This window comes from Triturus cristatus, chromosome 3_1, assembly GCF_964204655.1.
Source record: "Triturus cristatus chromosome 3_1, aTriCri1.1, whole genome shotgun sequence".
Taxonomy (NCBI): domain Eukaryota; kingdom Metazoa; phylum Chordata; class Amphibia; order Caudata; family Salamandridae; genus Triturus; species Triturus cristatus.
This window is the reverse complement of record NC_140583.1, coordinates 717,050,483-717,068,041: the sequence shown is the minus strand read 5'-3', so window position 1 is coordinate 717,068,041 and position 17,559 is coordinate 717,050,483. Positions and strand designations below refer to the sequence as shown.

Here is a 17,559-nt window from a genome sequence, read left to right as displayed (position 1 = left end):
TTATTTTGCGCACCATGCCACCTCAGTTTGGACCCAACCATATGGAAATCAGTCTTGATCCTTCTCCAGTGGGACCATTCCAGCCCTAACTGTCAGGCCAGGTCCTCCCTGAACCGAAACAGAAAAAAATCTAGGACCGGTTTTGCCCTGATTAGGACTTATCAGCCAGGTATATTTTGGCTCCACTGACACTGTATGCACTTGACCCACGTCTGGGCATACATGTCCCACTTAAGGCAACACCCTAAAGTATACAAAAAGTGATGGATGGAATGCTTGAACTGATCTCACTCACTGTTAATTACTATGGGCCGCATCCCAGTCCTTTGTTATTTTGCACACCATGCACCTCGGTTTTGTGACCCAGCCTTATGGAAATCTGTCTTGATCCTGCTCCAATGGGAATGGTCCAGCCTGAACTGAGGTGGCATGGTGGGCGAAAAACAATGTATTGGGATGTGGCCCCAAGCGATTGCCAGAGGCTGAGATAAATTTAAGCAGTCCATCCGTCACTTTGTTTTGATGCCCTGGCTCATTATGGTGACATCCAGTTAGTCTGTTTTTTCAGCCAAGAACACTAGATGTCTTATTTCCAGGTGGTCATTTGTCCCATTCCGCCAAACTCAAAATAAGGTTCTCAGTCTTTTGGGAAGTGTATGCAGATGCTAGAAGGGTTCAAGTGAAACTACAGTTCCCAGCATGCTTTGTACTGTTGGGTGAGAAACCAGGAGCATCTTGGGCTCATGACATCTACGCGGTTTCTTTTTCTTGCATTCAGACGATTTTAAGATCTGCTTGGCTGTGGTAGGATGTGATTCGGTTGTGATGATGTGTAGTTATGAACCACTTGAACATTTCCAATTCCAATACTTCTGAGTATGCAGGAATGAATGAAGTAAGTGTGCAGGGAGGGGGGATCCTTTCCAAGACACCCACCAAGAGCAGGGTGGCTCTTGTTAGCTCGCAGGAAGACAGCACTCCAAGTGCACACTACTCAGAGCTCCTGTTATCCTGGGTCTTTGAGCTGTGGGTACTTACAATGGTGGTGGGCTCCTTCCAGCAGGGGTCCCTTTGCTCTCTTGAAGCAGTGTTAGTCTCCAGTGAAGCAGGCACGTGGCTGGATTACCAAGGCCTCTTTCTTGAAGTCACTGCTCTTGATTGTCTTGCTGCTCCCCCTTTGCAGACGCGTGACGTGTGCAGTGGTTTTATTATGCAGATTGCCATTGAATGAAGCTCAGTTTCTTGGGGAGGAAGTGCGCCTTGGCAGGGCAGCTTTTGTGTGTATTGCTGCCACCTCCCCCCACCCACAGTGGCTGCGTCTGCTGCACCTCATGCAGTCTCTTCCAGGCGTGCGCACGAGCACGCTCCAATAGGGCCTTACACCAGTTGTCCACATGAAGTAAATTGGCTACAGTGCTTTTTCCACGGTTTCTGTATTTATGTGAAAAGGATTAATTAAAATGCTATAAGTCGACTTTTACCTCTTCAGCCAATGATATTTATGTTTATTTTAGGTGTGAACTGGTGGTTCGGTGTCTGGGGGTCGGTCGTGTCAGCCATTGCATTTCTGATGGCACCCCTTAAAATCATTCATGGGGTGGGGGAGGGTGTGAGCCTGAGCGCTGTGGAAACCTAAGAGGCCTCCCACTGGCGCTTTTGTACATAATTTGATTTCAGTTTGTCCTCTTGCCCAGGGGGTAGGGCTTGCGTCATTTATTGTGAACTTACTGCATTTTACACTTATTTTAAGGGTTATTTGGCTTAGCCTCCTTCAGCGATTGGCTTCTTTTGCTCTGAAACTTTGAGCTATTTGCTTGAGAGATTAACATCCACCTAATGCATCAGCTCACAGCAGTATTTTACTCTTAGTATGTTTCCTGTTGGCTGTTAGGGTGTGTCATTCCTCCTGCCTTGGAATGCATGTGAGACTATTGTACACTCAAAATCCGCCAGAGAACAGCCCGGCAGCACTGGGGAGCGAGTAGTGACGAAGCCATCTAAACAAGCATGGTAACAGGGACCACCAGACACGCACAGCGTTTACTTTTGCTTAAACGCGTGCATGTTTTGCATTGGGTTGTCTTGCCACTCGTGCATGTTTGGCGTTTACCTTACAGGAGCGAGCAGCGGCGGGGCGATAATTGCTAACAGCTGGCTCCTCTACTCACTCCCACAAGGGAAATGCCAAACGTGCACGAGTTACGCCAAACGTGCACGAGTTGCAATACAAAGCAATGCAAAACGTGCACGGGTTTAGGCAAAAGTGGTGATCGATTGCAAGAGGTCCCCTCCTTTTGCAGCGCCTGCGCGCTGCGTAGGCGAGACCTAAATAGGGGCCTCAGTAGGGCATGATCAGCATTCAGTAGCAATGGGATATATTTCTTTTCAAGTTTGAGTGAATGAAATGCACCACCCCTCAAAAAGTCACTTGTGTGATTAGTATACAGAATGAACAGCAAGCATTTGCAATGCAATAGGTCTCGCATTTACACGAGTTTAAGCTATTGGCATTGTAAATGACAATGCCTTTTATTTATGTGTTGGTTTTTAACACATAAATAGAAGGCAATGTCATTTACAATGCTAGTAGCTTAAACTCTCGGAAATGCGAGACCTATTGCATTCCAAATGCTTGTTTTAGGTCCTTTCATTCTTTATTTTGTATTTTATTGCAGAGTTGTACAAATTAAAAAAATACTGGTTACAATTATTGTACCAGCTCATCTGCCGATGACTGATTGAAATTGATGGGCATCAACAGTCATTTATAGGGACGTAGACTTGTTTTTTATCATCATAATTTGACCGGGCGAAAGGGAAAGTAAGTCAGAACAAATGGTGGACCCGTGCTACTGGCAGAGAGGTTTCCAGGCAGACCTGAGGGCTGTGCGAGTGAGGGGAATGTATTCTCCCAGAGGGCCAGTCGGCTTTTTTCAATGTAAAAATCCATAATTTTGATGGCTACCTTAGCTGTTTGTAACCTTTTGGCCACGAGAGTTCCATGCTAACCAGGACAGCATGAAATCGCCTTCACCTGACAGGATTACAGCTGCATAAAATTTAGTGCGCCATGCAAAAGAAAATAAAGGCATGAGACCTCCTTTTTTTTTTAAAGATAAAGTGCATAATAAAAAAAATCGCAGATCTCGCTCAAGTGACCCATGTAGGCATAAACAAACCAAATGCACTAAATAAAAGTGAAAACGCGCATGGAGCGCTGAATGTTGCAGGAAAGCACGTCATGCCTGCAGTACCAGGAACTTATTAAAGAAAATAGTGCTTACAGACGAAATATGACGTACTGTGTAGTACATGGTATGTAACGTGCAAGTACCGTGTAGGTGCCAGTACAAGTCAATAAAGTTACCAAAGGCGCTCCATTCATTGTAGGGAAAGGTTAGTGGAACAAGAGACAACTAGTGAAGGTTACACTTGAACAAGCCAACATCATGCAACAGAAGAAGTTAAATTAAATATTATGTTTATTTATATTACCCGTAAATTATTAATTATGATTTCACTAAAATTTGTTTTTTCGAAGAAACACGTCCAACCAAAGTGTTTCAATAATTTTTTTACTGGAATAGATTGCTGGCAAAATTCACAGGGGGTCATTTCGAGTTTGATGGAACTAGAATTCAACTGTAAACCAATTGTGCTTCCGCTCTGCCAAACTTGCAATTTCCCCACCAGGTGTACCGCCCACTGATTGACAGTGGAGCCTATGGTTGCTCTGCAGCTCTCGTTAATTGGCAGTTGTGCATCTGTCACTGTGCCACCATTATTTCTGCGTTGGGAGGCGTTGCTTATTCAGGTGTTCATATCTGTGGTGTGCGGCTCCTGATTTACATATCTAAGTAAGCTAAGTAATCGAGCTTTGCAGCAAAATGGGCGTTTGTGCTGATCCAAAAAGTGAGACTAAAATCCCATATCCTTGATAAACAAAATGGTGCAAAGCAGAACCAAGTGCTATTTGCACAAAGAAAAAGGTGCTTCTCTGGTGCACAATACCGTTTTCACCTGCTTTGCACCACTTTGGGCCTAATTGCAATGTTGGTCGACGCTGTTTCAGGGAAGGAACCGCCCGGCCATAGGTCGGCGGTTCCGACAAGCCCATTAGGATGCGACCGCACATAGTGCGGTCCCAAACTTCAATTATTCAATGGGAGCTTGTGAGGCGGGCTGAAACCACCCGCAGCAGAAGCTCCCATTGAAAAATTGATGTTTGGAAACATCCCTGCACCTTGTGGTGCCTGCCACACGGTGATGGGATGCTTAGGAGGGCACCATAGGTGTATCCGAGACCAAAATGCGAAGGGTCAGGGAGAAAGGGGACCTGCTAGGAGCCCCCAAAATCAGTTTCTGACAGCCAATCGATGTCGGAAAGGCCAACATGGATTGGCTTTCGGAAACCGACATCATTATCCCGACTGCGGCAACACCCACCTTAAGGGATAATGAATAATTTCTGACTGGTCCCGTCGAAACCATGCCAGATTCTCCCAACGGTTTAAACTATGACCGCTGTCATCATAATACAGCGTTTGGACTTTAAAAGTACCATGTCGGTCTGAAAGCCTCCGAACAGGAGTCGGAGGCTTTCCGACCGACATCGTATTCAGGCTCTTTGTGTGAATCTGTCCCAAGCCAGACCCATATAAAATCTGTACTGTAGTGTCTTAAACTAGATATGGTGATTCTCTAGGGACAGCTAAAGTGCTTGCAGTCCAGAGTATTGTGATCTATATGACAGAGGCCACAGATCCAACATATTGCTCAACTCTTTACTACTTTGTGAGAATATATTTAGCAGAAATGAAGTAGCTGTCGGCCACTAGGAAAGAGGCTAACAGTAGTGTTAGTTTGTCTTTAAACTTAAGGTCAGAAAAGATTTGAACAGGCTATTAGATGGACTGGTTAATTGGATTGCTAAGGAAAAGTGCCAACTGATAAATTGTGATAGTGCTAAATTAACTCACTGTGTAAATTGTTGCCGTTATCTTTGTCAGTTAATCAACCGGAAACTCTTGTCTCACAGAAAGACAGGGGTTGTGTCTTGGCACCTGAAGCAGTCCTTTTTAAAAACTCCTTCTTTTGTGAGAGCCTCGTTCCTGTATGAATATTTGAATGCCACTTGCTCTAAATTCCCCTTGTTCCAATGATGTAAAACGTGCATCTACTTATGAGAACAATGAAATTTAGGCGTGTGAAACTTCTTGTCAGGTAAAAAGTGATGTTTTGCACAAACCCCGGGAGTTCTAGTCCTTTTTCTGTGTTCACATCTGCACTAAAACATATTTTGACAGACTCAACATAGATGCAGATTTCGAATGGTTTCTTTGACCCAACTGAATGAGACACCAAAGCTGCACTTGATGCTTTTAGACTTGTTTCCTACCTTAGTTATGATACGCGCATCACCCCCAGCCCCCCGCACCACTTAACCAGGGAAAAATGATCAAACTGTGTTCATCACCTTCGAACTCGAGGCCTTGGTGGCCCATTGAAGGGCATTCGATAGCTCTCGACGGCACCCAGCAGCTCATTTTAATATCTCTACTTCCTCAGAGGGAGGAGAGAAACAGAAAAAAAGTTTTCCGAGAAATTAGCTGGTTTCTTCTAAACTACTAGGGTTGCCACCTTTACACGAGGAAAATACCAGCCATTTGGTGTTGGTTTAAGAGTTTGTGAAGGCCCAGTCATGATACTAAATGGGACTTTAAAGAAAATTGTATGTATTCATTTGTAACTTCCATTTTCTGCTTTTGTTTGCTTTAATGAATAGTTAGGGATTTTAAGCAAGCTGTAGAACACACTAAAAAGTTTTTCTATGTACTGTTTGAAATATGTACAGATAAGGCCTCAAAATAGTGATTACGCTTATTTTTGTACCTGCTGGGACATTAAACACCACTGCTTATTTGTGTACCTGCTGGGACATTAAACACCAGTGGTGTCTGTAAAAACTGGTCAGGTGGCAGGCCAAACTACGGGGCATATTTAGAAGCTGGCGATAAAAAATTATTGACGCTTTTGCGGCAGAAAACTGCCGCTAAAACGGCGATAATGGGCTTGATAATATGCTCTATGGAATTCCAATTGAAGCTCAGGTTAGATGTCCTTCACATCTAACATGGGCTTCAATTGGAATTCCATAGAGCATATTATCAAGCCCATTATCGCCTTTTTAGCTGCAGTTTTCTGGCGCTAAAGCGGCGATAATTTTATCGCCAGTCTTGATAATATGCCCCCTAATTAGCAAGGCCACGCTAACGCGTGAATCCTTGCTTTAGCGTGGGGGTTCCTAACGCCCAGCTTTGCATCTCTAATGAGATGCAAAGTGGGCGTTCCTGACCTAACATGACGCCTAACATAATCATCAAGCCCCACGCTATGAAGCATAGCGTCAGGAAAAGTAGCGATAACCTCTGTTATCGCTACTTTCCTTATGCCTGCTTCAGGACTGACTTAGCCATGATATCCTATGGAAGGTGGATATCATGGCTAAATTTGTGAGTCCCAGCTAACGCCACACTACGTGAGATTACCTCTGGGTTTCCAGCGATAATCTCATGTTAGGCAGTTAGCGTGAGGATTTTTATCGCTGAGGAGATAAGCGTTGCTAATAGCACGCTATCTCAGCGATAAAAATCCATGTTACCCGGCGATAATTATCCTCACGCTAAGAGCGCTGAGCGATAATTATCGCCGGTTGTTGCTGATATGCCCCTACTATAGTAAAGCTATGCACCATGCGTGCTTTCTGCCACATATCCTCTGACAGCTATATCATACACAAAGATTAGATTAGAACAGATTTGTAGAGCGCTACTTGTCACCCGTGAGGGTATCCAGGCAGCCCACCGTCCAAGATGGGCAAAAGTTCTGACAAAACTCTCATCAATCATTAAGGACGGAGAATAGGCAAATGTCTAAGAACCTCCCTCAGAATTGTATATGGGAAACTTTTAGTAACCTATTGGGCTTATTTACTAGCCCTTTGCGCCGCCGGTGCGTCACTTTTAATATGGGAAAAAGTGATGTAAAGTAGCGCTAGGGGCTTGCAAATAAGCCCATATGTCTTTAATTAATCCTACTTTATTTGTAAAACATTGCAATCTCTCCGGAGTGCATATTTGCCTGTAATTTAATTTACATGTTCTCCTTTCTAGTTAAAGCTTTAAAAGTGCTTACCTGGCAAGAAATACTGGCCCTTGTAAAAGCAGCGGCACACAGTCGTCCTTGGTGTAGTTGATGGTTCTGTTGAGCGGAAAAAATGCATCATAATTAATTTATACCTAGCACAAAAAGTCATAGTAATCCAGACAACAGAGGAACCAATAATGGAGTCAAGTCATCTTGATCGTGACCTTTTTCAGAGCTACAAAAGTGGAATGTTCCAGAGCAGAATGAAGGACGCTGTACCTCGTTTCCAAGGAAAAACAAAATGGGGAACACCAGCCTGACGACTGCTCTGAAGATCTTTGGCGAATTTCCAAATCGAAAAGGCAAAAGGAAACATTAGGAGAAAATGGGGCAACAATAATTGAGAGGAGGAGAAGGAAGAGATATTAGGGTATATGTTGGGGCAGGGATTTTAGGGTACTGCGCTACACGGGCAACGCTAGAAGTACTGGGGTGTTACTAGGGGTCGAGGCACTAGGGTTTACTCTGTGGTGGAGGCAGTGCTAATTGGAGCAGGTGGCTGCAGGTGGGGGCCACCGGCACTCATTTTGGGGGATCAGCATTAATTTTTGTGCATCAGGCATTTACGAGAGCAAGAAAGTGAAAAAATAGCTGAATGAAAAAAACGGGAAACAGCCTTTACAACGGAAGCGTTACAACGCATGCCATTACAACGCATGTCGTTACAACACAAAAGGCTTGGTGATGGGGGTAGAAGGTGTTGGAGTTAACTCCAACACCTTCCCTACAGTTGCACACACTGGAGTTGGAATTGTAAATTATACTATTCCAACTTCCAGGGCACCCCAGACAGCAAGTTGGGGTAAAGGTATGCGTTGTAACGGCATGCGTTGTAATGGCATGCGTTGTAACGTCATACAACCGAAAAAGAACAGAGGCAGAGAGAGACAGAAAAACCTTCACAAAGACAAATAGAAGGAACGTGCAAAAGTGTGATAAACGGGCAGGGAATGTCTGGCCATGGATCAAAGAGGCCGAGGTGGTGTATATGGCAGGCTCATCAGTCATAGGGGTATATGGCAGGCTGACATTTAATAACATGGCCCGCAGGCTTCTGAGCAGAGCCCTGGGCGCCGGCATTCACTCTTTTACACGTTAAACACTGGGCAGACATACTCTAATACGGGTTCATGTAATAGTATATAGGTAAAGGTACTATGGTATAGTCAGGGGTAGTAATACTAGGGTATAACCTAGGGTGGAGATAGTGGGGACAGGTTAAAGGCTATAGGTAGCCTTAGAGAATTTAAGCAGAGTTTGTAGTTCCAGGGCATTTTCAGGAGGTTATGCAGGTTCAGGTACTACGTTACTGGTAGGATTAAGGACAGTTATGTATAGGTAAGGACAGAGGGTTAAGGGTATATGAATGGATAAAGGCATTAAGGTCTAGGTATGGGTACAATTACTGGGGTATTAGCAACAGTAATGGAACTACAACATATATAGTATAGGTAGAGCTAGCAATCCTAGGGTATAGACTGGTGTAGACCAACTAGTTCATAGTCAGGGGTAAAGGGTGTATAGATGTGGTAATGGTACTAGGATACAGGTAAGATGAAGAGAAGATGGTTTCAATTAGGGGAAGTGGTTCTACGTTATAAACTGATGTTTGGACAGGAATGTCTCCTGCATGAAATATAGCCATGTCCCTTACCTTGCATGCCAAACCTTGATAATTTGTGATCTTGGTTTTTGGATTTTGGCTTGTCGCACACTAATCTAGTATGTTCAAAAAGGGCTAGACCCGCCCTTGACTAAGGTGGGTTCTGGGTTTGTCATAAACCTGCTTATTACAGAAGTGGCTACACTATAGAAGTATGTCGGGCGATTACCTTGCATTACCCCTGTCGCCACCACCAAGCCACCAATGTGTGCCTGTTTGATACGGCCAACTGATACTAGGATAAGTGTGAGATTGTGGTACCCACTATGTGTGTGCATAAGAGCATGGATGGTGTGACCGCTGCACAGTCAGTAAAGACTGCCAAACCTGAGGTGCCCCCGGGTGCCCTTGCAATAAGTAAAAGAACCTGAACTGCTGCAAAGACAATCTGCTCAGAAGATTCAAGGATGTCATCTCATGGTGCTATGTGCTGAAGATAGCACCTGGCAGTCGAAGGACCGAAGGCATTAGTGCCCCATTGGGTGACTGCTGTAGCATCCCACAACAGTGCCTGGATGTGTGTCGCCCTGACTGAGCCCCGCACCAAGAGAAGAGGAATTCAAGCTGCCTCCACTTGGGGAGGCCCTAGTGTAAATTACACCAGGAGACTCAGCAGATACTAGGATCGGGCCTACTGAAGCCCCCGGACCCAACTGCATCAATCAACGTCTGCGCCCCCGGATGTGGGCCACCACAAGAAGCATCTGGTCCTGCCCTTGCTTTCCATGTGACTTGCTGCTCGGCCTCCAGCTACTCCCATCCAGCGGGACTGTTGTGTTCTGTGTAAGAAAGGGCCTCCCTCTCACCAGTGAAACTTCCACTGTGGCATCAACAAAGGTGGACTTCTGCCATTCCTACCAAGGACAGTTGAGAGACTCCAATGGGCCCCATGTGTGTGCTAAGAGAAGTGGGAGAGAGCATTCTGCATTTCATTAGCAGCATTGCCATGAAAAGATTAGTAGATACTAAGGGGGGAAATGGGGAATAGCTCCTAGTGGCTGCAGACGCATTTTAAATCACACCAGTGAATTGGGTGTTCACATATAATTGCAGAGTGTAGGATTTCTGCTTATGTGTGATAAAGTAATTGTATTTATAAAGAGAAGCACTGGGCTGCACCTTGATATTATTGTGCTGTTGGGGTGGTGTTGAGTGGTGATCCCAGGTCCCCCGACACTAAACTCCCTAGAAGCCTATCACTGCTTCTCATCGGTACCACTGAGAGAAAGGTGCTGGAGGAGATGTACTCGGCCCAGCTTGCAGAGCCATAGTAGGAGGGCCCGCGGACAGTAGAGGGAAAGGGTCGCAGGCCCCAAGACTGTGGCCCAGTAGCCTCTAAACACCCTGTGGCCTCCCAAACGGGTCTGACATTTGGGATAAAAATATGAGGGAATAGGCTACAGGTTAAGGTAGTATGGCATGCGTAAAAGTACAGGTTCTAAGGTATGGGTTAAGATAGGAGGACAAGGATATTGGCAGGGTAAAAGGTAGCAGGGTGTAGGTAGGGGTAGAGGTGCAGGAGTATATGCTGCTATAGAGATAGTAGGTTAAATGCATTAGTAAAAATGCTGTATTATATACTGGAGTTCGGATAGAATTGCTTGGTTATAGGCAAACGTAGAGAGAAATAAATCAAAGATGGAATAAATGTGGCAGGCGGTCGCATCCCTACAAACAAGAAACAGGGCAGACTACATTCTCCGATCAAAGGCAGTGATGAGATTAAGTTCATTCATACTGGAGATCAATAGCAAAGTCGAACAGGAACTCTGGATTACAAGGGTGGGAATGCTGGGCTGCAGCAGGGGGTACAGGAATGCCATATATCCGTAGTAGAACAAAGTGTGACTATAGAGTCTGGAGTACATCAAAGAGGAGCACAAAAAGCTGGGTTCTGGCAGGTAAAAGGTTTAGGGATATCCCCAGTAATATCTTTAGAAAGTATATGTAGGGGGAGCATTTGCCACAGAGCAAGCTGGTGAGGGCACCCTGATTCTACTCACGCGTGCATACTGTGAGGTACCATCCTAAAACACCTACGCCAGGGTGACTGGATCACGTACCACTTGCAGTCACAGCCATAGATCAGTTTAGCAAAGTTGTGAGAAGCAGGATTTTTTTTGCTTCTTTCTTCCCACACTAAATCACCATTGGTCCGAAAACAAAACACAAGTACATTTACTACACAATCAGACATTATCAACAAAGGGACCTGACAATAAATAATGCTTAACACACTGTGTAACTGTTGAGAGATGGAACGAGATGCAAGTCAGGTACAACCTGAACTGGAGCAAAATTAACCCGAAGAGAATGATAGCCACTCAACAGATCAGTGCCTAGTTAAAACATGATTGTGTAGAATAATCTGGACAGTAGGAGGGGTCTCGCCTACGTAGTTCAGGGATGTGTGAGAGTAAGAGCCAAGTCTCTGTTGGTGATTGTGATAATCCAGGTGGAGGCACTGACGTCATCATTCATTGGGTTTATTCCATAGGAGAGGCCCCCTACCATACTGCATCCTCCGACCAGTCTGCCGGTCATCAACTGCCTCTTGCTGGAATCCTCCAATCACATCATTCTGAACACAACCCTTCTACCTAGTAAACACCATACGCAGCGTGATGAAGACAGACTGATGCGGAGATACAACACAGTAAGGCACAACAAAACACCTCAATACATAAGTACATAGTACTTCAACATTTACTAACATGTAAATACAATACCTCAGCCTATCACATCTGTCATCTCCACAAAAACAAAAAATGCCCCCAAAAATCACATGAATGTTCACATAATAAAATCTTTGAATTTTTATGGTGATATACTTTTCCTACCAGGTCTTACACTGAAATGTTATTTTACTGTGTCACAGTCTGGCACATGTGAAGGCTTACAAATATTCCAACTCCTCAACCTCGAACAAGGAGTTTTATAGTAAACTCTCTATCACACTGCATCACTCAGCACCAATGTACTCTACACCACCACACTCTATGCTATTGCACCACTCCACTCTCCTCAGCACCACTCCAATATACTCTACATAACTCCACTCCACTCCACTATACTCTACATAACTCCACTATAGGCCACTCTACTCTGCAACATTGCACTCTCCTAAACTGAACTCTGTGTCACTCTTATCAGCACCACTGCACTCTATGCGCCTGCACTCTACTCTGCACCACTCTGTGCCACTCTACTGCACTCTACACCAATGCACTGTATGCCACTACACACTCTGTGCCACTCTACTCTGCACCACTGTACTCTACACCACCTCACTCTATGCTACTGCACCACTCCACTCTCCTCAGCACCACTCCACTATACTCTACATAACTCCACTATAGGCCACTCTACTCTGCAACATTGCACTCTCCTAAACTGAACTCTGTGTCACTCTTATCAGCACAACTGCACTCTATGCGCCTGCACTCTACTCTGCACCACTCTGAACCACTTTACTGCACTCTACACCAATGCACTGTATGCCACTACACACTCTGTGCCACTCTACTCTGCACCACTGTACTCTACACCACCTCACTCTATGCTACTGCACCACTCCACTCTCCTCAGCACCACTCCACTATACTCTACATAACTCCACTATAGGCCACTCTACTCTGCAACATTGCACTCTCCTAAACTGAACTGTGTCACTCTTATCAGCACCACTGCACTCTATGCGCCTGCACTCTACTCTGCACCACTCTGTGCCACTCTACTGCACTCTACACCAATGCACTGTATGCCACTACACACTCTGTGCCACTCTACTCTGCACCACTGTACTCTACACCACCTCACTCTATGCTACTGCACCACTCCACTCTCCTCAGCACCACTCCACTATACTCTACATAACTCCACTATAGGCCACTCTACTCTGCAACATTGCACTCTCCTAAACTGAACTCTGTGTCACTCTTATCAGCACCACTGCACTCTATGCGCCTGCACTCTACTCTGCACCACTCTGAACCACTCTACTGCACTCTACACCAATGCACTGTATGCCACTACACACTCTGTGCCACTCTACTCTGCACCACTGTACTCTACACCACCTCACTCTATGCTACTGCACCACTCCACTCTCCTCAGCACCACTCCACTATACTCTACATAACTCCACTATAGGCCACTCTACTCTGCAACATTGCACTCTCCTAAACTGAACTGTGTCACTCTTATCAGCACCACTGCACTCTATGCGCCTGCACTCTACTCTGCACCACTCTGTGCCACTCTACTGCACTCTACACCAATGCACTGTATGCCACTACACACTCTGTGCCACTCTACTCTGCACCACTGTACTCTACACCACCTCACTCTATGCTACTGCACCACTCCACTCTCCTCAGCACCACTCCACTATACTCTACATAACTCCACTATAGGCCACTCTACTCTGCAACATTGCACTCTCCTAAACTGAACTCTGTGTCACTCTTATCAGCACCACTGCACTCTATGCGCCTGCACTCTACTCTGCACCACTCTGTGCCACTCTACTGCACGCTACACCAATGCACTGTATGCCACTACACACTCTGTGCCACTCTACTCTGCACCACTGTACTCTACACCACCTCACTCTATGCTACTGCACCACTCCACTCTCCTCAGCACCACTCCACTATACTCTACATAACTCCACTATAGGCCACTCTACTCTGCAACATTGCACTCTCCTAAACTGAACTGTGTCACTCTTATCAGCACCACTGCACTCTATGCGCCTGCACTCTACTCTGCACCACTCTGTGCCACTCTACTGCATTCTACACCAATGCACTGTATGCCACTACACACTCTGTGCCACTCTACTCTGCACCACTGTATTCTACACCACCTCACTCTATGCTACTGCACCACTCCACTCCCCTCAGCACCACTCCACTATACTCTACATCACTCCACTATAGGCCACTCTACTCTGCAACATTGCACTCTCCTAAACTGAACTCTGTGTCACTCTTATCAGCACCACTGCACTCTATGCGCCTGCACTCTACTCTGCACCACTCTGTGCCACTCTACTGCACTCTACACCAATGCACTGTATGCCACTACACACTCTGTGCCACTCTACTGTGCACCACTGTACTCTACATCACCTCACTCTATGCTACTGCACCACTCCACTCTCCTCAGCACCACTCCACTATACTCTACATAACTCCACTATAGGCCACTCTACTCTGCAACATTGCACTCTCCTAAACTGAACTGTGTCACTCTTATCAGCACCACTGCACTCTATGCGCCTGCACTCTACTCTGCACCACTCTGTGCCACTCTACTGCACTCTACACCAATGCACTGTATGCCACTACACACTCTGTGCCACTCTACTCTGCACCACTGTACTCTACACCACCTCACTCTATGCTACTGCACCACTCCACTCTCCTCAGCACCACTCCACTATACTCTACATCACTCCACTATAGGCCACTCTACTCTGCAACATTGCACTCTCCTAAACTGAACTGTGTCACTCTTATCAGCACCACTGCACTCTATGCGCCTGCACTCTACTCTGCACCACTCTGTGCCACTCTACTGCACTCTACACCAATGCACTGTATGCCACTACACACTATGTGCCACTCTACTCTGCACCACTGTACTCTACACCACCTCACTCTATGCTACTGCACCACTCCACTCTCCTCTGCACCACTCCACTATACTCTACATAACTCCACTATAGGCCACTCTACTCTGCAACATTGCACTCTCCTAAACTGAACTCTGTGTCACTCTTATCAGCACCACTGCACTCTATGCGCCTGCACTCTACTCTGCACCACTCTGTGCCACTCTACTGCACTCTACACCAATGCACTGTATGCCACTACACACTCTGTGCCACTCTACTCTGCACCACTGTACTCTACACCACCTCACTCTATGCTACTGCACCACTCCACTCTCCTCTGCACCACTCCACTATACTCTACATAACTCCACTATAGGCCACTCTACTCTGCAACATTGCACTCTCCTAAACTGAACTCTGTGTCACTCTTATCAGCACCACTGCACTCTATGCGCCTGCACTCTACTCTGCACCACTCTGTGCCACTCTACTGCACTCTACACCAATGCACTGTATGCCACTACACACTCTGTGCCACTCTACTGTGCACCACTGTACTCTACCCTGAAACAATCTACTCTAGGCCACTGCACTCTATGCTACTCTATTCCATTCTGCGCCATTCCACTCTGCACCACTGCAATCTACCATTCACCACTACACTGCACACCAGTCTATTCTACGCAGCTCCACACTGCGCCACTGCACTCCACACCAATGCACTCTACAGCCCTTTACTCATAACCAATACACTCCACTGCACTCCACGCCAATCCAGTCTGAACCACTGGACTATCCTGTACTCTGCAACACCTGTTAAACAAAGTGTGTGTTTACCTGTAGGTGCTGACGTTGAAACAGGGCAAGCTAGAAATCAAAGAAAATTACAAGGGATTAAAAGAGAAACAACACTGCGGAAAAGTAAGCTGTATAATCACAGTGATAGTTGAAAGGGGGATAATAAAGTAAATGAGGGTTACAAGGAAACAATTGTGCAAAACGAAAGAAGGCAAGAGCCTACAACAAACAGCAAACACGAACGGGGTTGGAAACCGCAAAATAGGAAAGAGAACAATGGAATGAGAGAAGAAATATAGCTGCACAGATTGAAAACAAAGGTTTATGAAGAGAACAAAATGGGAATCTAGACAAAACTTAAAAGAAGACAATCTTATATTTCAAAGCAGAAGAGAACATCACGAAATACATTTTTTAAAAATCCTAAAACATTTTCATATACTATTCATTTGTTTGTATTCAGAGATTGCTGCCACTATTTTCCAGTGCCATAGCCTTGTAAGCACAAAATGTATCCATGCCTCACCATCACCCCTTCATCCCTCACTCATTCATAAACTGACAGCATTCTCTTGGTGTCATCATAGACTGTCGAAGGCCTGACGATAGACTAGTGTTGAATGAAAAAGAATCCTTGGGAAGAGCCCCGCACGAGGGACCCATACACTGTTCCAGTCAGAAAGGCAATGGAAGGTCAGGTGGGGGTGGCATGGGATGGCGAGCTGCTGGCGCCTCTGAACAGGAAGACCTCCAGTATACAGAACCCCACCACTGGGGCAGGCTCTACAGAGCATCTGAACCTCGATGCGAGTAGAACAGAGACGTGCCACCGAGTGGGAGAGTGGAGGGGGGGAGGCACTGGTCCTCAGAATGACCGGTGATGGCAGGAGGTAATGGCTATGGGGAAGCCGTTAAGGAGGGTTCAAGTAAAGTTAGACAAGGCCTCGGAGCAGGTGTCAACAGGCAGGTTAAAGAGGAGTTACACTGGAAGGGTCCTCAGGGAGAGGGGACTGAGGGCCTGTGAGTAGCAGGTGGGCCACAGGTCAAGCTAAGGGGCTGTGAGGCGGCGGACGAAAACAGAGACCAACTGGAGAAAAGAGAGACAGTCTGAAGAGAAGAGAGTATAAAGAGAGGAGTAGGCAGAGATGAAGCTAAGAGAACATTGGTGCTCGTGGTGTGAGTACCACAGCGAGCGTGACTGGACAGTGGCGTAGAGTTTGTTGAAGGTTTGAGTGACAGGAGAGGTGAAAGGACTGCAAGCGCTAGCTCGAGGAGGGCGTCAGTGGAACAGGGTCAGAAAAAAGGGTAGCGGCCCCAAGGTGGGACAGTTGACACGAGAGCCAGCGACAAGGAGCCCTGGCGCTCAAACGTTGGTGATCGAACATGAGTATGAGGTTGACTGGTGGCACATGCACAACGTGTACCAGCATGACAGGCGAAAAACTGCATCGAGTGATGACGAGGTGAGGCTGAAGGGGCCGCAGCTGGATCACCAAGTAGGAAGTTGGGGTTATGATGCTTTCAGAAGGCCTGGATTCAGTCCATACACACGCTTTTACGTACTGGGGACGTGTTAATTAACTTTACGCGAGAGTGCAGTAACGCGAGCAGTGTGTATTCGATCGGAGCCCACGGATCCTATTGAGAAAAATACGAGGACCGTATATAGCTGCTATATCAGTTTGTCCTGACGGCGTGATTCGAAATTGGCCGGGTCCTAGAGACGTTCATTTTCAAAAAAGATTGAGCAGGAAAACGTTTTTGGAAGAAACAGACTCGAGGAGAAGCAACCACAGATACATTCTCTTGAACTAAGCGCTAATATGTGTTAGCAGTCCCTCATTAATGCAAGAACTTTGGGATAGATAGTAGTTCACTTTACTTTCTTCGTGAACTACATTGCAGTGGACAGACCGAGTTTGAGGTGGAATTGAAAAAATGCGCAATTGACTGCCCTAGTCCTGAAGAGGCCTAAAATTATATAGGCTGAAACGCGTCGACATTTAATTTGGAGACACTCAGATGAAATTTAACTGTGATGAAACAGATAAAAGAACACTCAATAAGTATTTGTGAAAAAACAATTCATCGTGTTTCTTTAAAAGAGTGATTTTCATTCAAGGAATGTGATTTAAATCATTGTAAACATCCTTATTGATTAGTAGGGCAAAGAGACAATTGCATATTGTAATGAAGAGATAGACAATTGCAGATTGTGATGAAGAGATAAAGATGTATATATATATCGAAAGAATGTGAAGAGAAACGT

At 45.7% G+C, this 17,559-nt stretch overlaps 1 protein-coding gene across 1 annotated transcript in view; it reads right to left on the bottom strand.

Moving 5' to 3' along the window:
• Nucleotides 1-17,559, bottom strand: part of LOC146860841 (uncharacterized) — a 915,295-nt gene that overhangs the window by 352,778 nt on the left and 544,958 nt on the right. Inside the window, exons 29-30 of the mRNA XM_085646176.1 lie at nucleotides 15,330-15,359; nucleotides 7,195-7,260 (exon numbers count right to left, since the gene is read on the bottom strand). Of these exons, the coding sequence (XP_085502302.1) occupies nucleotides 7,195-7,260; nucleotides 15,330-15,359 (96 nt within the window). The remainder of the gene's footprint in view (nucleotides 1-7,194; nucleotides 7,261-15,329; nucleotides 15,360-17,559) is intronic.